The sequence below is a fragment of the Diabrotica virgifera genome, chromosome 8 (assembly GCF_917563875.1).
Source record: "Diabrotica virgifera virgifera chromosome 8, PGI_DIABVI_V3a".
Lineage (NCBI taxonomy): Eukaryota > Metazoa > Arthropoda > Insecta > Coleoptera > Chrysomelidae > Diabrotica > Diabrotica virgifera.
The window spans coordinates 141713188-141739450 of NC_065450.1; the positions used below are offsets into that span (position 1 = coordinate 141713188).

Consider the following 26263-nt stretch of genomic DNA (forward strand, 5'->3'; position numbering starts at 1 on the left):
GGTGCGTTAAAGCACATAAAATTGAGCTATATTTTTAGTGCCTTTTACCAATTTCTAAGTAACAAAACGGAATATTTGGTCTAACTCGTATTTTGAGAAACGTCAAATATAAAGTATTTTTAATTCAAATTGTGGTTTATTCCCATAAAACAAATTATAAGATAAAATAGAGGTTAATAATATAACACAAAAAAAACAGATAATATAATAAAATATATTTACAACAATATATGTACACAATGTAAAAATATATTTGTTATTACAGTATTTATAAATGTATCTGTATACAGTAACAGCCGCCCTACTAGACACATAGGAACATTGAGCTATTACAGTCCCGGATCCTTCACTTGTTGCAATTTTATTTTTATGTCTAGTTACGTTTAGAATGTCAGAAAATGTATAGAAACTGAATACTAACATGGAAAGTTGACATTTAATAGATCAGCTGTATTTGACATGGTATTTGAAGTGGTAAAGTTTGACGTGTATTTGAAGTGGTAAAAGTTTTGAAGCATTGTAATATTCTTGGTGTTTAAAAAGTTATTTTAAAGCAGAGTAACAATAATATTAACTAATGTATTTTTTTGTATGGAAAAACAATTATTATTTTGAATAGTTCTTTGACAGTAGTAACATGATAGAGATGAAAGTCACATCTAAGAACAGACCGGGTTAGCCCATAAGCATAGCAATTAGGTACCTACCCATGTGTCGAGTAGCGTGGCGCTTACTGTTTATGTATATATAATATATACAAAACAAATTGTGGTATTTTAACTGTTTTATAAAAAAATATTTTTGTTAGAGTTCCTTAAAAACTTACTTTTACTTCGGTAATACTTTCAACTTATCTTTAAAAATTTCCAAAATTGTTTGATAAAATATTGTTTTAATCTTTTTCTCATGAGCATCTTTCAGTGCGTCACGCAGTTTTTCGATTTCTTTCTAACGCATTAAATTGTATGTGACAGAAAAAAAGGCACGTCTGTTATTAGAGACATTTATAACATTTATTCTAGTTGTCGATAGATGGCGCTATAATCTAAAAAAGGTATTTACGAATATTATATTATTATCTACGAATATAATGTACAATTTATAAGACTATACAAATCAAAGAAAACACCATTTTATAAATGCAATAAACAAAATTGATTTGTTTTTATGCCAAATTGCATTAAAATGTGACAACTGTCAGATGTAACTAAAATGTCGTGTTAGAATAAATGTTATGAATGTGTATTATCACGGACTTACCTTTTTTTCTATCATTTGTGACGCACTGAAAAATGCTACTGAAAAGAACTTTATCCAAAAGAATTTCATGTTATAAAGTATTTATAAATCTATTTTTATATATATTTTAACAAAATTTTCTTAAATTCTATAATTTTTTATATAGGTACACTTTCTTTAATGCACATAATGCTATTGTTCAGAATTTACAAATGTTTTCAATCTGGAATATTATATAAATATAGAAAATCTCCAATTGGAACCTATATACAGTCTTTTAAGGTCTTTTAAGAAATAAAGTAGGTACCAACAGTATACCAAAATTACACATCTTAAAAAGAAATAAACATTTTTGGATTTTTTAAAGATAGTCATTTAGTTGCATTAACGTCAATAAATAAATAAAGTCAGTCAACATATTTACATTTCTCTATTTCTTTCAATACTGGGGGTAGTGTAAACTGATATTTATACAATATGTACTAAGGTGTTCTATATTTTATAGTCAAATGCTTTTAACTAATAAATAAAATAAATAACTACAAGAAAAATTAAGTGGGATAGGTACTATAAAGAGGGTAAGCTAGATAATCTGTTATCTTGTACAAGATCACTCCAATTTTATGTTAACGGTATGTTATCTAAATCTTGATTTCTTGATTATTAAAAGATCAGTACACTTGTTGTTAATGTGGCCCCCAAACAAATTAAATTTTCTCAATTGAAAATTCGAGTTGTTTTTCTTAAGCATTAACATTATTGGAACTTTTTACGAAGGATGGATTGTCGATACCCCCGTTTTGATTTTCCTTAGTTGCTATAGGCTCGATTTCTGATATTGGAGGTGATTCTTCTTTTTTGATATACTTGTACCTCATTGCCATGAACGAAAAGATCAACATATCGGCCACCATCAGTCCACAATATAGGAAAAAGTCGTTACTCTGAAAGAAAAGAATAAAATGAAATAAAAATACGAAATGTTATTAGTATTTCTAAAAGAGCATCGTTCCAGATTGGAAAGTGTTCACTAACACAGAATATAGAAATTCGAGAAATTCGAAGTCACTAATTAATTCAGTTAAAATTTTGAAGCTTCGTTTTTTTTTCTAGTTCAAACGTCTTATGTACCACCATTGTCAATGTCAGAACATACCTATGTTACAATTTTCAGACAACAAGTTATTTCATTCAGAACGAGATTGAACTTCAAAAAGACAAACTGGCAAAATTATGCAGCCATGCTATATTTTGGCTTGCTACGTCTTAAACCAAATGAAGAGAACTGCGAAAAATTTGTAGAGTTATTAAAAAAGGTGGCTAGGAAAGTTATCCCTAAGGGATTTAGACAACAATATGTTCCTGGGATGTAAGTTCCTGGGGACGATTAGGTGGTAAGGACATATTAAGGAAAACATTAAAGCAGCTCAACAATGATTAAAGGAGTGGATAACAGTAGGAGAAAGACTAAAAGGGAGACCCAATATACGATGGCAGGACTTAGTTGAAAGAGATATAAGAAAACTGGAAATAAGCAACTGGACTAGGGATTGCAATCCAGCAGCATTTTCAAGCCAGCTGGATTTTTGCAAAATTGGCCTAAATTCAGCTGGATCCAGCAAAATATGGAATCAAAGTAAAAACACTATTTTAATGTTTTTTTTGTCTGTATTCTAAATTTCTAAACAACAGAAACATGAATTATTTAGTTTTTGGAAGACCTTAAAAAACATATATTTTATCTATCGTCTAACTTAATTCGCACAGAACTGTACATATAACAGGTTGCGGAGAAAGCCCTTTCGGCCTCTATGCTGGTCGGGTTTAAGGTCATCAAATAGTCACAGACCACGGACAAATGATCGCCTTTCACTCCTTCTGTCTCATAAACGGCCATTTCCTTTTCCAAAATCTTTTCGTAATCTTTTAGAAAACCAGTTTTTCTTTGGTTATAAAAGTTTTCTATTTCTCCATTCAATTCAATCTCAAGTTTAAGCTCCGGATTAGTTGACCCATCTTGTTCCATTATGTCCTCTTGCACTGTTTCCACAATCACTTGTTTATTTATACGACTCAACAAATTTTTCATCTCTTGTCGCATTGCAATCTTTTTCGGCATGGGAAAAAACCAGGATTGTTTCGTCCTCTTCGTCATACTTTTTTGGATTTTGTAAGTACCTACACTAATGTACCTGTAATTTCAGAGAGGCGCCGTTCCGTGATTCTGTTGCGTAATGCTTCCGATGGATTGGCACTAAAGCTAGAGTCCTGGCTATTTAGTTTGTCTAATACAAATTTCATGGTTGTATCGGCCGTTATCAAGGTGGACTCTCTTCTGCAAAGAGCTTCTACAGCCAGTTTCACCAGTTAAAGAGTGGCGAACTCATTGATTATTGACCACTCTCCAGCAGAGAATATTATCGCAGAATAAATGTCTATCAACGCTTTATCGATGCAAACTTTAAGCGAACGGCTCCACGGGCGAGAAATTGACGCTAGCAGTAGCAGTAAAATGAACTTAAGGTTCCGCGGAACGGAATAGGAATAGCCGAACTGTACCGACTACAGGACTTGTGCGTAGTCGGTTCAGTTCGGCTATTCCCATTCCGTTCCGCGGAACCTTAAGTTCATTTTACTGCTACTGCTAGCGTCAATTTCTCGCCCGTGGAGCCGTAGCCTTAGGCTGTAGAAAATTTCCAGCATACTGAGCTACTGCTAGCGCGATAGAATGGCAAGTTGCCGACTCACGGCTTTAAATAAAGAGGCTAATGAAGACATTACGTGTCCTGAAGACCTATTTCTAATTTGACACGTTTGCGGATCCGCGCTGCTGTAAAAAAAGCGCTGGATCCAGCTGGGTTGCTGGATGCTGGATCCAGCAATTGCAATCTCTAAACTGGACACGGACACTACAAGATCAACTTGGAGGCAAGGGGTTAACAAGGCTAGACATTTTCAAAACCAGTAAGCAGATATACCGAATGGAAACACCAGTTGATTGATTCACCATGGCAAGCAGATTTAAAAAGCTCGTCAGAACAGCTACAATGAAATGTATAGCCTGTAAATAATAAAAAAAAACAGACATTTTAAGTATATCTGACATGTGGGATATATTTTGTACAAAACTTTTAATAATAAATATAAAAATATAAAATATTCCAAATTGATGATTGTAATACTATAACTTACCTTCTTCTCAAAAATTTCCATGGATTCTATAATAACAATAATTAAGTTTCCAAATGCAGTGGTCAATAAAAAGCAAGCTTGCAGTAAAGACTTCATTGATGCCGGGGCTTGAGAGTACGAAAACTCTAATCCAGTGATGGAAAACATAATCTCTGCAGCAGTTATAATAAAATATTGAGGAAGTAACCAAGCTATATGGACTGAATTAGGTTTTGTCACTATCGTATAAGCCATTTCCATTTGGTTCTGAAAAAAAAAATACAATTTTAGAACTAGAAAACAGTGTTCAGTTGATTAATTATTTTACTATATTAAAAAAATGAAGCGTACGACGATCAAGAACTGAATTAATTCTCACGTTAATATATCACACTTTTTCTTTTCTTTCAATATGTGAACAGCTCATCGAGAGATATAAAATTTTTATGTTTTAAACATCTTGTGATGGACATTTCTGTTTGTGTAAAATGTAATTAATTTATTATTTTGTCCAGTTTGGTACCATACTGAGTTTTTGATCCAGCAGTAAACATAGCTATTTTTTTAGTAGGTAAGTAGCACTTTGTATTATTTTTATCTCTCTATTTCTTCTATTATCTTCTTTTTCCTCCTCTTAGAGAGCAAATAAACATTAATAATTTTTAATGCAGACCACATAAGGTAAGTGTGATTGAAGTGATTGTTCCTTTTTTGCTTTAAACATTTTAGGAAAATATCTAACTTATTTGTTCTATTATTTTTATATATTTGTTTATGAATCCTCTTAACATATTGGGTCCATTAGTTTTCCTTGCTACTCAGAAAAGAAAAGGTTTAATCTAGCTCCAATTTTTATCTATTTCAATTTCAGTAAGTACGATTCATCATTATCATTATCATCAATGGCGTTACAACTCTTCGTGAATCTTTGCCGCATTTACTATTACCTTCCATGTTTGTCGGTCCTGTGCCACTATTTCTTTGTCTCACTCCCATTTTCTCCATATTTTCTTTATCATATTTCCAAGATTTTCTAGGTCATCTTACAGACCTCCTCCCATCTGTCTTTCTGGTACGATTCACTGTTTTATTTTTTAGTATCCGACTTCAGTATCCCTTGTTTAGATCTGTTGATCCATTGTATTCTTCAAAACATTTGCGAGCCGCTTTGAGTTGCCACTTTTGAGGTCTTTAATTCTGGAATTCTTCATTTAACATATATATTCGAAGACGAAATTCTTTCCTTTGAATTAATGTTAACATTTTATTCAAAATACAGGGTGTACCAAAAATGCAGGTCATAAATTAAATGACATATTTTGGGACCAAAAATAGATCGATTGAACCTAACTTACCTTAGTACAAATGCGCATATAAGAAAAGTTACAACCCTTTGAAGTTATAAAATGTAAACCGATGTTTTTCCATATATCGAAAACTCTTAGAGATTTCTTATTGAAAATGGACATGTGGCATTTTTATGGCAGGAACATTTTGGGGTTTTGTTCCCTTAAACCCCTCCCCAAACGTTTGTGTACGTTCCAATTAAATTATTACTGTTTTACCATTAGTTACACACAATGTTTTTAAAACTTTTTTGCCTTTTAGTATTTTTATAGTAAAAAACATTTTGTTTAACTAATCGTACCACAATAATAATCTAATTGGAAAGTACACAAAATTTTGGAGGGGTTTAAGGGAACATAACCCCCATAAAATTTTTATGGGGTGTACAAATTTCACTGTTAATTTTTTAAATACGTTAAGAATGATGATAAGAATGCCACATGTCGATTTTCAATAAAAAAATCTCTAATAGTTTTCGACATATTGGAAACAATCGATTTTCATTTTGTAACTTCAAAGGGCTGTACCTTTTTTGTGTGCACATTTGTACTAAGGTAAGTTAGATTCAATCGAACTATTTTTGGTTCCAAAATATGTGATTTGATGTATGATTTGTAATTTTGTTATACCCTGTAGTACCCAACTTGTGTGCCTCCTTTTCTCCCATGCAGATTTAATTTAGATTATAATTTTATTTTTATTGTACTTACTTTATTAAGCATTACGGCATATGTTCCACCAAGTTCCAAGTTTACAGTTTTGTTAAATTGTTTCTTTCCTACATTTATTGACCAATGACCAGGACTGGAAAATTCTTTTGCAGAAGTGTTTCCTGAGTTGATATTAATTGATTTCCCCTTCAAGGTATACTTAACATCTGTGTCAGTATAAGGTAGCGTTCTAGAAAAAACAAACAAAATTATATAAACATAAAGTTACATTATCTTTATCAGTAAGTTATATTAGAACAGTTTATTTCAGTGATGGTCAAATTTTTTTAATGGTGGGCCACAAAGTTCAGGAAATTCTATAGTAGGGCCAGAATTATATGCATTTTGTGTTAAAGCTATAATATTATATTATCCATATTAGAAAAATATAAAAAAACAAAATCTCAAAGTTTTTAAAAATTTTTCTATAATTTTTAATATCTTTAGTTACCTATATTCCTTCTTCTTTTTCTTAAAGTGCCTATCCGTTCCGGATTTTGGCGATCATCATGGCTATATTGCTTTTGTTTACCGCAGCGCGGAACAGTTCAGTGGCAGTCGTGTTATACCACTTTCGTAAATTTTGAAGCCAGGAAATGCGTCTTCTTCCCGGTCTCTCTTACCATTTACCTTCCCTTGAAGAATTAGTTGGAGAAGGCAGTAACGTTCTTGATTTCTCATTACATGTCCTAGATATTCCAATTTTTTAGTTTTTATGGTCATGAGAATTTCACATTCTTTCCCCATTCTACGCAGGACTTCCACATTAGTAATTCGGTCATCCCAGGATATACGTAAGATGCACCTATAACACCACATTTCGAAAGCTTCGAGCCGATTCATAGATGCAACACTTAGTGTCCACGCTTCCATTCCGTAGAGCAGAACTGTGAATATGTAGCATTTTAAAAGACGGTATTTTGTTTTAATGATCTGTTTCGACTGTTGAAAATTGGTCTCATTCTAATGTATGCTGCTTATTGCTTTTATTCTTCGCTGTTTAATTTTTCTTGAGTGGTCCCATTGGCTATTTAATTGGTGCCCAGATATGTATATTGCTCGACTCTTTCGATATTCTGTTGGTTGATTGTAAGTTGAGCATTTAGTATTGTTTTTTGGTAATTGTCATAAATTTGGTCTTCTTTATGTTAAGAGCTAGTCCGCATCTGTTGCTAACTTCTGTTATATGATTTGTAAATATCTGTAAATCATGCAGATTATCGGCAAAAACTATGGTGTCATCTGCATTTCTAATGATATTCAGCCATTCAACGTTTAATAAAATTCCTTTCGCACAACCTTCTAAAGCTTCCTTAAATGCCCATTAAGAATAAATATTGAATGGTGGTGGAGACCTTCTCCAAATGCAATAAAAACTTATACTGAAATGATGGCATTTCTGAGGTAAAATGTTCCGGAAGTAAAATGAGCCTCCGTTCGGATCTCCGGGTGAGGACTATCTCAGGGGGAACACCATTACAGGTCAGAAAAATCAGGATAGGGTCTTGGAGATTCTTGGTAGTCTTACAGGTAAGAGTCTGGAGTTAGTGGATGCGCTCAAACAAAGAAGAGTTCAAATTGCTTGTATTCAAGAAACTAGGTGGACAGGACAAAGGGCGAAAGAACTAGGTGAAGGATACAAATTGTGGTATGTAGGGACTAGTAACACTAGAAATGGAGTTAGTATAATTGCTGATAGTGAAATGAAAGATAACGTAGTAGAAGTTGTAAGAACGAGTGATAGAATGATGTCAGTGAAATTTGTAATTGATAAAGGGGTATTGAATGTTGTGTGTATGTGTGTGTATGCTCCTCAAACAGGTCTGGGTGAGAATGAAAGAAGACCTTTCTATGACCAATTAGGAGACGTACTGAGTGATATTCCAGCAGAGGAGAAAGTTATAATAGGAGGTGATTTCAATGCACATGTGGGCCAAGCCAAGACAGGATATGAAACAATATATGGGGGATTAGGCTTTGGAACTAGAAATGAAGCTGGAGATGACATGCTAGAATTAGCAACAGCATTGGATATGGGGATTGTTAACATATTCTTTAAAAAGAGAGAAACTCAACTTATTACCTACAAAAGTGGACAACGTCAATCCCAAATAGACTACTTCATGATAAGGAAAGAAGACATACGTGAATGCAAGGACTGCAAGGTAATAATTAGTGAGACAGTAAGCCAACAACATAAGCTGCTTGTTCTGGACATCGAAGTAAAAAGCGAAACTAAACAAAAATATCGGAGAGGACCACAAAAAATCAAGTGGTGGATGCTAAAAGATGAGAAGGAAGGTCTATTCAGGGAAAGAATAGTAGAAAAAATATGTTGGAACATGAAAGGAAGCCCTAACACAATTTGGAGAAAAATGGCCAATATTATAAGAGAGACGGCTATTGAAATACTTGGGAAAACGTCAGGAAAGAAGTTTGAGGATAAAGAGACTTGGTGGTGGTCAAATGAAGTACAAGGAAAAATAAAAGAGAAGGGAAAATTATATAAAAAGTGGCAAGAAACCAGATCGGGCATAGACCTTCAAAACTATATGGTCGCCAAAAAGGAAGCGAAAGTAGCAGTAGCAAAAGCTAAAGCAGAAGCGTATTCAAACCTATACGATCAACTTGATACCAGGGAAGGCGAAGCAAAGATATATAAAATAGCCAAACAGAGAGCAAAGAAAGCAAGAGATTTTAATCAGATTATATGTATACGAGATGAAAATAATAAAATACTAATTCACGAAAAGGATATCAAAAAGAGATGGAGAAAGTATTTTGACAGTTTATTAAATGAAGAATTTGAAAGACAGCCTGTGGAGTTAACGGAGACAGTAACAGCAATGGTTACCAGAATAACAAACGAGGAAGTGGCTCAAGCGCTTCAAAAAATAAAGAAAGGAAAAGCAGTCGGACCAGATGATACTCCTGGGGAAGTATGGAGAGCATTGGGAGAGATAGGAATAAGGTGGCTAGCTGGTCTATTTAATAGAATTATGGAAGTTGGACAAATGCCAGACGAATGGAGAAGCAGTATATTAATACCTGTCTACAAAAACAAGGGAGACATACAACAATGCACAAACTACAGGGCTATAAAACTACTTAGCCACACCATGAAAATATTGGAGAGAGTAATTGATAGACGGATACGTGAAGAAACCGAAATATCCGATAATAATCAATTTGGCTTTATGCAGGGCAGATCAACAACAGATGCAATTTTCATTGTAAGGCAATTGATGGAAAAATACAGGAATAAAGAGACCAACGCTCATATGGTATTTATAGATCTTGAGAAAGCATATGATAGAGTTCCTCGAGAGATTCTGTGCTGGGCACTCAATAAAAATGAGTCCCTGGCGAATATGTAAAGATTGTGAGAGATATGTATGAGGGAGTAACGACTAGTGTTAGGACAGGTGTGGGAGAGAATGATAAATTTCAGGTGAAAGTAGGATTGCACCAAGGCTCAGTGCTTAGTCCTTATTTATTCTCATTAGTTTTGAACCAGATAACAGCGAAACTACAGGGTAGTATTCCATGGTGCCTAATATATGCTGATGATGTAGTGTTAATAGGAAATAGTGAAAGAGACTTAGAACAAAAACTGGAACAGTGGAGACAAGCTCTGGAGAAAAAAGGTTTAAAACTTAGTAGGACAAAAACAGAGTATTTGGAATGTTCATTTAAAGATGGAGTTACTACAAATAAAATGGTATCTTTGGATGGTAAAATGATTGTTAAAATCAATAGTTCTAAGTACTTAGGATCGGTATTACAGAGTAATGGAGAAATAGATGGAGATGCATGCAGTAGAATTAGGGCTGGATGGATGAAGTGGAAAGAAGCGAGTGGTGTGTTTTGTGACAGAAAAATTCCAATGAAGCTGAAGGGAAAATTCTATAAAACAGCCATAAGACCGGCTATGATGCACGGAACTGAATGTTGGGCAGTGAAAAAGAAAGAGGAACAACGAATGCATGTGGCGGAAATGAGAATGCTTAGATGGGTGAGTGGAGTGGCAAAGAAGGATAAAATTAGAAATGAGTATATTAGGGGAAGTCTAGGTGTGGCACCAATTGATGCCAAAATGAGAGAGCATAGGTTAAGATGGTTTGGTCATGTTCAACGTCGAGACGTTAATCACCTAATACCAAGAATAGCTGAAGTGCAGATTCCTGGAAGGAGTAGGAGAGGAAGACCAAAGAAGACCTGGGGGGAGACGATAAGGCAGGACATGTTGGTAAAGGGGATTAACATTGCTATGACCCAAGATAGAGTTGTGTGGAGAAATGCAATTAGGGAAGCCGACCCCGCATAGGGATAAGGCAAAGAGAATGATGATGATTGAATGGTGGTGGAGATAAAATACAGCGCTGTCGTACTCCTCGTTCTATTGCAATTTTATCAGTTGACTGATCTTCTATTTTGATATTGGCTGTTTGATTGTAATAAATGTTTCTGATAATTCTCAGATCTTCGTTGTCAATTCCAATTTGTTGCATTATAGTTATTAATTTGTCATGTTTTACTCTGTTAAATGCTTTCTGGTAATCTATAAAGCATACGTATATCGCACAATTTACATCCCTGCATCTCTGAAATAGCACTTGTACAGCAAAAAGAACTTCCCGTGTTCGCAGAGCATCACGAAATCCGAATGGTGTTCTTGTTAGTTGTTCCTCGCATTTTGTATAATATTCTTTTGTGAATGACCTTTAGAAATGTTTTAAGTCAATGGCTCATAAGGCTTATAATTCTATAGTCTTCGCACTTTCTCGCATTGGGTTTTTGGAAGATTTATAAAAGTTGATTCTAGCCATATTTGGGGAATGATGCCTGTGTCATATATACATATTGTTAAATATATTTGTCAACCATTTTATGCCATCGTAATCCATAAGTTTTAAGAATTCTGAATGATCTGAAAATGAGCTACTGCTTTAAAATCTTTGGTAGTTTTGATGGCATACTTTACTTCTTCGACGGTAAGGGGAGGTCCAGATTGGCAATTGGTGTTTAAAATCCACAAGGAAAAATTTCCTGTAGTGTATACCATTAATTACAAAAATTTAAGAAAAATCTTCTGTGTAAAAGGTATATTTATTTTAAAAACGGTCAACTCATTTAAACTAAATATACGTTTTACACAGAAGATTTTTCAATTTTTGTAATTGACGTTTGTGGTGATATTCCAATTTTTATGATTTTTTTATTGTTTTGGGAAATTATGTTTCTTTGACCAGAATATCGATTCAAAATTATATAAATAATGTTCAAATTCCAATAAAGAAAGAGACGTAAAAAATTAAACTTATTTTTTATATTGTATTAGTATAACAAGTTGAAAATTAAATCCAAAAGAAATTAGTTAATATAAACTCACCTCACTAAAGGATAACCAGTTTTACTCTTAGCAACGTCATCTTTATAAAAGCGGATCGTCCCATTTGATTGGATAAAAACACCATAGGCATTCTTTTCTAATAGATCAAACGTTTCTTGACCACCTGGGCATTCTTTACTATTAGATTCAAATGTAAACGTTACAGATTTATTTCCACTCCAGTCAATATCCGTCATCACATATGAAGATATTGGATCCAAGGAAAATGACTTTATTTCTGTTACATCGGTGCTTAAAGACATCTGACAGTTTGACGGATTATACACCCTTAATTGTAAGTTACCAGCTGATGGCAACACTGGATCATTTTTTTCAATAGCCATGGTGACAAATGCAGAAACGGCAAAAGCGACAGCTGCTAAAAGTCCTCCACAAGCCATTCGCTGCAGAGAAGTCTTCAGTAAGTTGCATTTTCCTAAAACATTGTTAGAATGCTATAGGAATTTAATCTAACCACAAAGGGAAACAGATATTAATAATTTATTTCAGTTTACTGTTTTTTATGGAGAGCATCTTATTCATACAAAACATATACATATACACATACATACAGGTAAGTACTCCCACAAATATTTTTAGCAACGCGGAAGAAAAAAGTAAAACTCATTGTTTCCAATGTCGCTCAACATACAGGAAAGAATATCAAATTCTAAAATACAAAAAATAAATACAGCCGAACCCGCTTATTGGACTAGCCTTCGTGCCAGTCAAAAGTATTCTTATAAACGGGATATTCTAATAACCGATCATTAGTGTCTAGTAGAAACGTTTGATACCTCAAATTTATATTCCTTAAAGCGGGATATTCCTATAACCGGTATTCTAATAAGCGGGTTCGACTGTACAAATTCTCTACAGAGCTAACTTTACCTATACACAAATTCGTGGTATCTGCCAAGAACTTATAAAATAATGAAAAATATTCACATATAATAATATCTTAGAATTTTTGCCGGTAATCTCCTTTCAGATTGCTCGTTTGTGTGAGGAGAGTCCACCCAAAAAGTTTCAAAACATGTTAGAGATAGCGTTGAACAAAGAAGCAGCCTTGAGAGAGCAGTCCATAAATAATGCTGAAGTTAATAAGCTGCAAGTAGTTAAACAAAAATCAAGTAGTACTTCTAGCTCTAGTAGTAATATTTCGAGGAATGGTGAGAATAGAGTGGATAGATATGGTGATAGAGAGGAAGATCCAGAAGACTTAAGGTGTAATTTCTGTAATAAAACCAAGCACAATTTTAGTAAATGTAAGTACCAAACATTTATTTGTAAAAAATGTGGGAGAAAGGGCCATATTATGGCAGCATGCAAATTAGAGCGTAATCATTTGGTGGAAGAGGAAGAAAATTAGAACATACTTTCATTGTACAATTTAACAGATGTCCAACAAGTTAACTTCATAAGGCCACTATGTATTCCAGTGGTAATAGATAATAAGGTGTCCACGCAGATGGAATTGGATACTGGAGCAGGTATTTCTTGCATGCCATATAAATTTTACTTAGATAATTTAAGCTACATTCCTTTGAATAAAACAGGTATTAAATTAAAAACCCACTCTGGAGAAATTGTTAATCCAGAAGGGAAAATTAGTGTAAAAATTTCTATACAGAATATTTCAAAAATTTGTAATTTTACAATAGTGAAGAAAGCTACTAAAATGTTGTTAGGTCGTGATCTAATTAATAAATTTAACTTGTCATTAAAAAATTCTGAAATTACAATTAATGAAGTAGCTCTTCAAAATAAAAACAATGAATTGAATAAAATGTTGTCAAAATATTCAAAATTATTTCAAAGGGAGTTGGGTACGTACAATGGGGAAAAAGTTACTTTAGAAATAGATGAAAATGTAAAACAAGTTTTCCACAAACCTCATCCATTACCATTTGCTTTTCGTGAAAAGGTGGAGGTGGAACTAAAGCGGTTAGAATCAGAGGGTGCTATTGAACGGGCAGATAATTCTCTGTGGGGAACTCCATTAGTACCAGTTATGAAACCCAATGGCAAAGACATCCGTGTTTGCGCTAACTATAAAATCACAGTTAATAAATATTTAAAAGATTTCAACCATCCATTGCCCCGTATTGAGGATATTTTGGTCGCGTTACAGGGTGGACAAACATATTCAAAACTCGATTTTCTCAATGCTTATAATCAGTTAGTACTAGATGATAAAGCTAGTGAGATATTATCGTTGAGCACACCTCTAGGTATATACAGAATAAAGCGGTTACCATATGGTACGAAGCCGGCCTGTTCTATTTTTCAAAATGTAATTGAAAAGGTTTTGCAGGGGTGTCAGGGCACGGTAAATTTTCTGGACGATGTAGTTGTAACAGGGAAAGACGAAAGAGAGCATTTAGAAAATTTAGAGGAAGTGTTAAAGATTAGAAAGGGCAGGGTTTAGATTAAATGGAAAAAAATGTGAATTTTTCAAAGAAAACATTCATTATTTGGGACACAAAATATCACAAAAGGGGTTGAAAAAGACGAAGAAAAGGTAAGAGCAATCATAAGTGCTCCTAGACCCAAGAATGTTACAGAGGTTAGGGCTTTTGCGGGTATGATAAATTATTATTCTCGTTTTTGTGAAAATTTACAAGGGAAATTAAAACCGTTATATGAGTTAGTAGGAAAAATAAAAAAAATTAAATGGACAAAACAATGTGAAAATGCTTTTCAATATGCAAAGACTGAGTTAGCTTCACAAAATATTTTAGTACATTATGACTAGAGACTGGAAAATATGCACTAAAAAATGTCTAAAATATGCATGCAATATGCATTTTAAAACAAGCTGAATATGCACAATTAACATGCAAATATGCATTTATATATGCACTTATTTTTATATGAATAATTTTATGGTTTACGTTAAATACATAAATAAATAAAAAATAATAAAAATAAATAAATAGGTTTGAATTTAAACCAAATTGTATTATTATTTCTTAATATATTTTTTTAACTTCAGGTTTTGTGACAAATAAAACGGCAAAATATTTTATTTTGACCACAAGATAAATAAGAGTACAATAAAATAAATGTACATATTTTTATTGTTACAATATTGATTCATATTTTCTAAACTAATATTATAAAAAGAGTACAATAAAACAAATTTACATATTTTTATTGTTACAATAAATAATCATATATTGATTCATATTTTCTAAACTAATATTATGTCTTCTATCTGTTAATATTTGTTTATAGGCAGAAAAAGATCTCTCAACGTCACAAGATGTAATTGGGGCATATTTAAACTTTGCTATTAGAGACGGATCCATATTAATATTTTCATCGAAGTTTCCAAAATTGATTATATTATTTATTGAACGCAATAAAGTGAAACCCTCATTTTTGTTTAAAACGTCATCAAGTTTATCTTTAATTTTTACTCCAATTTCCCCATTCAGATTTGTTATTTTCTGTTTAACCGAATCAACAATAGACATACTATTGTGAAGACATAAATTTTGAGCCTCTAATTTTGTAATTGAACTTTCAATGATATCGAAATTCGATTTTATATACAACAATTGATTTTTAATAGACTTTTCTTTAAAAATATTTTGACAGTTATCAATAGCGGTACAAGTCGGATCAAAACTTGAAATAACGCTTTTGATGTCGTCGTAGTGTTCAGATAAAAATATAGCACTTTTAAGCCAAGTTCCCCATCTGGTTAATACTGGTTCTGGTGGTAAAGGAATATCGGGAAGCATCTCCCTATATACCTGTACACGTAGTGGTGCTTTCAGAAATACTTTTTTTACATTATTTATTAAGGTGTTTACATTGGGAAATTCAATTCTAACTTTCTCTGCAACTCTGTTTAGGCCGTGCGCCAAACATGTACAGTGAATTAAATTAGGGAAAAAGATTTTAAGATTGGATGCAGCTTTCATCATATATGAGGCGGCATCACTAAGCATTAATAATATTTTTTCAAATGGTACTTGATCAGGTAAAAAAAAATTTGTTAGGGATTCGTTAACAAATCTAGCTATTGTAGCATAGTTTGTTTTTTCCAAACATTTTACACTAATTAAGTATGAGTTTTTAAAATCGCCAGAGTCGTTAAGAACTCCAACAATTAGATTCGCAATTTGTCGACCCTTTGTATCCGTTGTTTCGTCGACGGAAATCCAAAGATAATCGGCTTTTAACTGATTTTTAATACTCGTCATCACATCTTTGTAACATGCACTGACATATTTTTTCCGAAGAGTTGAAGAACTTGGTATTTGAGCTGGTTTATCTTTAATCTTGCAATAAGTTTTTAAAAAGTTTTGACATGATTTATGTTCTAACTTGTGCAGAGGGATATTGCAGTTCAAAAAAAATGGCATAAATCCTTTGCAAAGGTTTCTTGCCCAACTGACGTATTCTGAATCTGCAAACTGTTCTGTAGAATCTGCTGGCGAGGTTTATTATCATTTTTTGATAGCTTAGTTTGGTGAAGTGAAGTTTTTATGTGTTGAACTACTTGGAATTTCTTTTGACATGGAATCTGGAATATAATGATAATGATGTTTTAGATGTTTTCGTAAATAGATACCTACATTAAAATGATCAAACTTTTTAAACCTCCCCCAATTTTTTTTTATTTCTCAAAGTGAAATTGAAATCGTCAAACAATAAAGTACAGTCAGTGTACCGTAGTATACAGGGTGGGCCACTCTCAACACCTCGCTCTGTATAAGCCAAACCGTTGCGAACTTTAAAAAACAGTTTTTGAAGAAATGGGACGGTTTGTCATTTTAGAATAGACAGACACATAGATGTGCAAAGAAGTTTGATAAGTTTAAAAATCTATTGAAGTGGAGAACTTACCTTTTTATCACAAATGGTGCAAAACATACTTTCACTGTCGATAACTTTTAGATGATTGTTACTTCCAATCCAACTTCTGAGAAGACTTGATTTTTCCCTTGCTACTTTAGGCATTTTCACAATAATAATAAAATGATTTTTTTACACAGTATAGTCAATAACTTGCAATCACAAAAGTTGAATAATCGGCGATTGATTTAAGACTAACCATTCATAAAATAAAATAATCTATCCTACCCTTAAAACAGTGTTGCCAACTCGACCAATATAGTATTTGCCAAACCTCACAAGAATGATGGAATGATCAGTTCAACAGTAGGTATTCCATTATCAACTAATAAAAAATCCCTATAGCAAGCATAACCCAGTACAGATAAATTATTTGTTTTAAAAAATGCTGAAACATGATCCTGTAGTTAATAGTAATCTCATGGTCCACAGACATAAGTACTAATATAAACATTATTGAAGGCGAAGGGATTTGCTGATGTAGGTGTGTATGTGTGAATGGTTAAACATTTTTTGTTAGGAATCAGATTTGACTCACTGATATCAGTTTCAAGTTCCTGTGAGAGAGTTCCTAAGTTGTTTTAGTAATTGTAAGGCCAACATAAAAATTTGTTCTGAATTAGAAGATTTTCGATTTTTACTAAATAATTTTTATATTATTTAATATGCTAGAAAATATGCTATATGCTAAACAAGAAATAAATAAGCTAAACAACACAAAAATATGCCAAATCTAGCATAAAATAAGCTAAATTGGCAACGCTGCCTTAAAATTTCGTTTTGGTTGGTTTTCCCAGAATAATTCATAGTTGGCCGACACCAGCAGAAAGTACAGGTAATATTTGTAATGTTATTCAAAATATAATCGGTATTTACTTAGGTAATTTGTAAATTCTGAGAAGTCTATAAATCTTAAATATCCGGATAATGATACCTGCAGCTATAAATAACGCCCATTATGTTTATGGGTACAACAACAAAGGAGCTTAACAGCAAAATATTTACTTTCACATTTTATTTTAATGGATGTTGATGTTACTAATATATACCTTATTTTTAAATGGGGTAGAGTAAATTCCCATCAAAATATGCATTTATATGCTCTTAAATCTCCAAATATGCAAGGCATATGCATTTATGAAAAACATGAGAAATATGCAGCATATATATGCATATGCATTTTGCATATAATCCAGTCTTTAATTATGACCCAGATAAACCAATTCGTTTAGCGTGTGATGCGAGTGATTACGGAATCGGGGGAGTTCTGTCGCATGTGTTACCAGATGGGAGTGAGAGGCCTATATGCTATATCTCGAGGGTATTAAACAAAGCAGAACGAAATTACTCTCAAATTATGAAGGAGGCTCTGGCTGTCTACTGGTCAGTATCTAAATTGTACCAATATTTGGCAGGACGGAAGTTCGAAATTTTAAGTGATCACAAACCATTGAAATCAATCTTTGGTGAATATAAAAGCTTACCGAAAATGGCGGCTGGTCGAATTCAAAGATGGTCTTTGGTTCTAGCTAGTTTTGATTATACTTTTAGGTTTATCAGAGGAGTGGAAAACTCAAAAGCAGATGCTTTGTCACGATTGCGTTTACAGGACTATTACGAAAATGATGAGCCTGAATCTGATTATTTAAATATGGTTGAGAGCTTAATACCTATAGATTCTATAAAACTGCGGTCAGAATCAAGAAAAGATCTAATTTTGGACACAGTGTTTAATTTTATTAGATATGGATTTCCGAAGCACACTGAAAATGAACTTTTGAAACCGTTTATAGCCAGGAGGCAGGAGCTTTCTATTGAGCAAGGAATTATAATGTGGGGATATCGAGCGGTAATTCCTGTTGCACTGAGAGGGCAGTTACTTAGAGAATTACACAGTAATCACGAAGGTATGACTAAGATGAAATCCAGTGCCCGTTCATATTTTTGGTGGCCATCGCTAGACAACGAGATTGAACAACAGGTAAATAATTGTAAGGTTTGTTGCCAATTGCGGCCAGATCCGCCTAAGGCTAAGTTGATAAAGTCACAGGAGTCTAACTACATATATGAAAAAATACATGCTGATTTTCTAGGGTCTATTAGGGCAAAGACGATTTTAATTATTGTAGACACATACACTAAATGGCTAGAGGTTTTTATAATGAACACTCCGGATTCGGAACATACTATTAGTAAATTTAGGGAATGTTTTTCACGTTTTGGAATACCGCGTATAGTAGAAACGGATAATGGGACCCAATTTACATCTGAAAATTTTATTGATTTTTTGAGTAATAACGGAGTTAAGATTGTAACATCTCCACCCACTCATCCCTCAAACCAATGGGTTTGCAGAACACTGTGTTAAATCGGTTAAATTAGGATTAAAAAGATGAAAAAAAGATGAAAAAGATGAAAAAGATGAAAAAAATAGAAATATTCAACTTGAAACTTTAATTTACAGATATTTATTTTCATATCGAAATTCTATACATGATACTACTGGTATGTCACCTAGCAGTATGATGTTTAAAACTAAAGTACGTACACGTTTAGAATTATTGTCACTAAAAGGGGTTTTATCCAAAGAAAAAGCGGAAAATCAAATTCTAAATTATAAAGGAAAAAGAGAAGATTGCTTTGTAGGAGGGGATAAAGTTTGGTGCAGGGACTATCGAAATCCAAATAGAAAAATATGGGTCGAGAGTGTAATAGACGAAGTTTTAAATGATAGAATTTATTTGTGTAAACTGATTCATGAGAATTTGATTTGGAAGAGACATTTAAATCAAATTCGGCGGAATCAATCAGATATAGTGGAGGATCAGGTTGAAAAAGTTGATAGGGAAGGTCCTGAAAATAAGTGCTTCACTGGGGAACAGGGACCAAGTGCTATACATTTTCCGAAGTTAGATTTGAATATCCAACCAAAATTGCTATTAAATGAATCGGTAAACGAGCCCTATGCTCAAACAAATGAGAGTCGGGGACAGGAAGAAATTAAAATCGACGAAGATTTAGCTGATCAACCTTATCCTCAGATTGCATCTGAAGTTACAGCTAAAAAGGGTCAAGTTAATATAAGCGAGCGGTCGAAGCGTAATATTAAACCACCCCAGCGCTTGAATTTGTGAGGGGAGGTATTGTAGTGTCGTAGCTTTAGATAGTGTGAGCCAGACCTTAGGGTGATAGCTGACGGGCTGCCTGCTAACCGTCAGCTGTCAACCTAAAAAGAACACTTGTGAAATTCTGTAAAACCAAAACGTTGTATTTGATTGTTATTTACCCTTTTCGCGGGAATAAAAGTATTTTACCATAATTATAGTATCATTTCCAAGATATTACAGGTGCCAATAGGGAACTTGCACATTTTTGTTTTAATGCATAATAGTGTTCAGTTTCGTTTAAAAATAAGATTTTCAGCAATACAAATTTAAATTCTTCTGTATAGTTAAATTATTTCAAACGAACGAAAAAAGCGCAAACACTTTCACCAAGACGTCACCAAGTTATATTCTGTAATGACTTCTTCTGTCTCATATAAAAGTATAAACCATTTTGTTGATATTGGTGTTTGATACAGTTTTTGGAGAGATAGTATTTAATTGTGTGTGTGTTTACTATGGACAATAAAAGTAAATACTATAAGCGTTGTTTAGTACCATTATTACGGTTGTAAAAGTTAGTACAACCATTAAAACCCCCAATAAAATATTTATTAGATTACCAGTCGATAAGAAACGGAGTTTGATGAAGTAGTTACATGCACGTTAAATGGACATTAAAGAAATTTTGATTCATTCTCAAGGTCGTCATGTATGTGAAGATAATTTTAATGTAAGTATTTAATAGCTGTTGTCTGCTTAATAGTTTTTTAATCAACCGTATTTTGAACAAAAAGAAAGTACAACTTTTGGTATATTTTGGTAGTGTTGTGAGTTTTTATTGAATCTCACCCCATCGTGGCAAAAACGGTTTAATTATTACCTTTTGCCTAATTGGACATAGGTGAATATTTTAGGACCACACCCGCTTGTCCCCAAAGCATAGAGCCCTTCGATTATACAAAACAGTGAACTTTTAGAAGAACTGGTTCTAAGATTTAATTTGGTCTGGTTTTATAGTTACTAATTAACACGATATGAAGGGGTTGTGCATACGAGAAATAAAAGTTATAAGCGACAAAAACATTTATTAACAACAACGAGTTTGACAAATAAGCGACTTAACGATAAATTGTCTTAGTAGCGAAAAAGAGAGAAAGAGTTATACAAATTTCCGTGTTGACAATTAGCGAGAGGAGTAATTATTGCGAGAGCGTAACGTATTTTCACGGCGAAAAGAGAAACACCCACTGACACTTCGCCTAGAGAGGCTGGCTAGAGACTACTCAAAATATATTCAAATCACTGCGTTAAAATCTTAGTTTACACTTTTCTGCCTGAAAAAGGGCCACTCACATGTTTATTCTTCTTTGGCAAAGCGACATGCCTTTTACTCCGAAGACGATAAATAGCAAACATATGTCGGTTTTATCAAACTAACACTCAAGTTTTCAGAGAATTAAATCTTTCAAAAACAATACAGATTGTCCCAATAGATTTACATGAGGGATTTACAAAAATGCGAATTAATTTAACTGTTGTTTTCATAACAGGTAGATATGCATACATTACAGGTTGAATGATATTTACCGAAAAATATGTCTCTGGAACTGTTTTTACTATAAAATTAAAATAAACTAATCATAATAATAAAGTTTTATGTTCATAATGAGTGAGCTTTCAGACTGCCCTTTAGAAAAAACCTTTTCGGTAATTAAAAAAATGTCTTAACAAAAAAATTCAAATATTTTGAAATATATAGTTCACAGCAACTCTACAGATTAATAAAACTGAGATACACCACAAAATGACTACAAGTAAATAAATATCAAACGTAGTGAATTAATGGCGCGGACCTTGAACATTTTTATCTTTATGACGTCACCAACAATGAGAGCACGTTTTGGACTGTCTGCTATAATTTGTATTTTCTCTCGATTTTAATCGTCTTTAGGGGCCAAACGAAAGACACAAACAACTTTTTTTTGTGATATATATTTTAAATTATGTTCTGGTGATTTATAGCACTTTTTTCGAATTTCAAATTTTATGCAAGTTCCCTATTGCATGTTTAACAATGTCTCAGCTAATTAGTGTCGAAGGGCAATAGCTCAAGGGCACCCATGGCTCTACGTGTCCTCTGAAACATGATAACGATTCGGTAAAATTTTTAGACATTGAAAATTTTGTTGTCGGTGTCGAGAATTGAATCTGTGTGCCACGGCTTAAAATGCCATTACCTTAGCTGCTAAGCTACGGCCGCCACATTTTCTTTCATTTTTTTAAATTTCCCTTTAAAGGTTCTGGGTAGAAGTAATTCCTAATACATTTTGATGATTAACTTTACTAAGAGATAGACTATTATCCAGTATGGTGCACATGTTTGGAATAAATTCGGTATTTCGTAAGTCGGCGACTTGAGGAAAAATCCCGAAACAGGTCGATATTTACTTCTAAATTATGAGTTGTTGGCATATTGACTAATTTACCCACACTATATCTCTTAAACGAATAGAGATTTTCGAATGGGAAAAAAGGTGATATATTCTACTTGTAATACACTTTAATATGGCGTACAAAAAAATCGTCCCCTAAATAATCATCCCTTAGTTACAACCCCTAACTTTAATTTTTTTAATAGAACCCTGTATATGTTTTATAGTTTTGGATGTGGTCTTCTATCGTCTATTCAACACATTTTTTGAAAATAAAATCGGTTCGTAAATAACCAAGAAAATATCAGTTGATGTTTTATTAATTATGTGTCCCAGACTAATTTATCAAGGCTATATTTCATAAACGAATAGAGATTTTCGAATGGGACAAAAACTGATCTATTCCATTTGTAATACACTTTAATATGGCGTAGAAAAAAATATCCCCTAAATATTCATCCCTTAGTTACAACCCCTAACTTAATTTTTTTTAAATAGCACCCTGTAAGTTAGGGATGAATATTTAGGGGATGAATTTTTTCTACGCCATATGAAAGTGTATTACAAATGGAAGAGATCAGTTTTTGTGCCATTCGAAAATTTCTATTCGTTTAAGAAATATAGCCTGGATAAATTAGTCTGGGACATAAAATTTAACAAAAATAAACTGATAGTTTCTAGGTTATTTCCGAACCGATTTTATTTTCAAAAAATGTGTTGAATAGACGATAAAAGACCACATCCAAAACTATAAAAAAATATACAGGGTGCTATTAAAAAAATTAAAGTTACGGGTTGTAACTAAGGGACGATTATTTGGGGGATGATTTTTTTGTATACCATATTAAAGTGTATTATAAGTAGAATATATCACCTTTTGTCCCATTCAAAAATCTCTATCCGTTTAAGAGATATAGCGTGGGTAAATTAGTCTGGGACACCCTGTATTAGTGACGTTATCTATTTGGGCGTGATGCCGTAATGGATGACTTTTTTTAAATGAGAATAGGGGTCGTGTGCTAGCTCATTTGAAAAGTTATCCAATTCTCTATAATATAGTAGTATAAACATTAGTATAATTATTATTTTTTTAGTGTTAAATTTTTTTTTTTAATTAAATTAATTAACACAAAAAGAAGAATCTATGCAATTTATTTAATTCAAAATTTATTTTACTACTGTCACAAAACAGAAATAAATATTTATTTAACATATAAACATTGTTTTTCGCTTAAATTCAATGCTCAAGTTGCCACCCACTTGCCAATTTACAGTTTGAATATTTAATTAAGGCGAAAAAAGGTTTATTTTTCAAATAAACATTTTTTTATATTTTCTGACAGCAGTAAAATATATTTTGAATTAAATAAATAACATAAATTCTTCTTTTTGTGTCTACTAAGTTAAAGCAAACACTTTTTTGGACACTCCGTATAAATAATTATGCTAATGTTTATATTACTATATAGAGAATTGAATAACCTTTCAAGTGAGCTAGCACACGACCCGTATTTTCATTTAAAAAATCATCGATTACGTCATTACACCCAGATGAATGAAGTCGCTAGTATGACAGATATATAGGGTGAGGCAGATAAAGGGCCTATTAGAAATATCTCGAGAACTAAAGGTAAGAGAATTATGAAAATTGGAATACAGTGGTTTTGAGGTATGAACTATTTAATAAAAATATTTTGGTCTCTTTGCTACTTCCGGTTATACCGGAAGTGGATTGTAACTTCGTTTTTTTAATGGAACACCCTGTATATTTTTACATTTTTGGATTCTGCTCGATGTTTTCTTTCTTAAAATATGAGGTTTTGTAATATTATACAGGGTAGTTTAAAAGATAATTACGGTTTTTTATAAATTTTGTAGCAAACTTCACACCCCGTAGAATTGTACTGATTTGATATCAAAAACTCCATATACGTTCAAATGATTTTTAATATAGTCTATTATTATTACAAATTAATAATATAGCGAAATGTTTAATTTTAGTATAAAGGGTTGGTCACAACTTGGAATGAGTATTTTCTGAGTTTTCTTAAATGGAACACCCTGTATTTTTGTATTGTAGTGAAATGATATTTTATAGTACTTTTTTATTTCTTAAGCATTCCCTATACCTAACTGCTTTAATTTCTAAGTTATTCGTAGTTCTTTAAGCCAAACATTAATTGCAACAAATATTAGGTGAAATTTTATTAGGTTTGCCTTGAAAATATTCAATCATAAATAATTTTTTGAAAATAAACACATATTAATCTCGACTGACCCTTAATTTATCAATACTGGTTGATATATTAAAATACCTACGTAGTTAAGATTGTTGGTGCATAAAATATTAATAAAAACAAACCATATTCTACCTAGTTGGCTATGGCTTTGACACTAAACTTGATTAAACATTAGGCATTGTATTATTTTTATAGTTCCCGTTGCTTTGTTACCATTATTAATATAAATTTTTGTAATGGGGAACTGATTAGTAAAGTTTTTGTTCGAGGAGAGTATAACAAAAATTTACTACTAGCAATAAGAATTTATCATCTGCAACTCCCTGATAGACGACAACCAAGAAAGAAACTTCTCAAAGTTTACTAGAATAGTTTCGACGAACTAGACACTTAGATTACGAGAACGTTCATACTAATATGCAGATTCTCAGTGACACTAACATTTAATTCATTTTAATCATTTACAATAGTTTTTTTCGATCAGATTTCTCGTAATCTAAATGTCCAGTTCATTGAAACCGCTCTAGTAAATTTTAAACAGTTTCTCTTTTTGGTTGTCATCTATTATGGAATTGCTGATGATAAATTCTTATTGATAGTAGTACATTTTTTTATTTGTTATACTCTCCTAGAACAAAAAAACATCTGAAGCAGTTCCTAATTAGAAAAATTCATATTAGTAATGGTAGCAAAACAACTGGAACTTCAAAAATAGTAGAATGTTTAAGCAAAAAAAATTAATGTTTAAGCATATTTAGTGTCAAAGTCATAGCCAACTAGATAGAATATTGCATGTTTTTGTTAATATTAAACACACCAACAATCTTAACTACGTAGGTATTTTGATATATCAACCAGTATTAATAAATTAAGGGTCAGTCGAGATTAATATGTGTTTATTTTCTAAAAACTATTTATGATTGAATATTTTCACGGCAAACCTAATAAAATTTCACGTAATTTTTGTTGCAATTAGTGTTTGGCTTAAGGAACTACAAATAACTTACAAATTAAAGCAGCTAGGTATAGAGAATGCTTAAGAAATAAAATAGTACTAAAAATATCATTTCATTACAATACAAAAATACAGGGTGTTCGATTTAAGAAAACTCAGAAAATACTCATTCCGAGTTTACACCAACCCTGTATACTAAAATTAAATATTTCGCTATATTATTCATTTTTAATAATAATAGACTATATTAAAAATCCCTTGAACATAAATGGAGTTTTTGATATCAAATCAGTACAATTCTACAGGGTGTCAATTTTGCTACAAAATTAATAAAAAACTGTAATTATCTTTTAAACAACCCTGTATAATATTATAAAACCTCATATTTTAGGAAAGAAGACATCGAGCAGAATCCAAAAATGTAAAAATATACAGAGTATTCCATTTAAAAAAACGAAGTTACAATCAACTTCCGGTATAACCGGAAGTAGCGAAGACACCAAAATAATTTCATTAAATAGTGCATACCTCAAAACCCTTGTATTCCAATTTTCATTATTCTCTTATCTTTAGTTCTCGAGATATTTCTAATAGGCCCTTTATCTGCCTCACCCTGTATATGTAAAAAAATCATAATTTAAAAATAGAAATCGACCTGTTTCAGGGCCCAGAGCACGCCAAATAGAATTCTATTTTACTGACGTCACAAAATAGAATTTCATAATGGGAGAATCGACGGTTGCTAGGCAACGTGACGTCACTAAAATATAATTCTATTTGGCGTGCTGCCACACCAGG

The 26263-nt window shown here is 32.5% G+C and overlaps 1 protein-coding gene across 2 annotated transcripts in view; it reads right to left on the reverse strand.

Moving 5' to 3' along the window:
• Positions 1 to 200: 200 nt before the first annotated feature.
• Positions 201 to 26263, reverse strand: part of LOC126889815 (peptide transporter family 1-like) — a 234756-nt gene continuing 208693 nt past the window's right edge. For both annotated transcript variants that reach the window (XM_050658479.1, XM_050658480.1), the window contains 4 exons: positions 11860 to 12295; positions 6468 to 6657; positions 4432 to 4677; positions 201 to 2183 (listed from right to left, as the gene is read on the reverse strand). In XM_050658479.1, the coding sequence (XP_050514436.1) occupies positions 1983 to 2183; positions 4432 to 4677; positions 6468 to 6657; positions 11860 to 12295 (1073 nt within the window). In that variant the 3' untranslated portion in view covers positions 201 to 1982. The remainder of the gene's footprint in view (positions 2184 to 4431; positions 4678 to 6467; positions 6658 to 11859; positions 12296 to 26263) is intronic.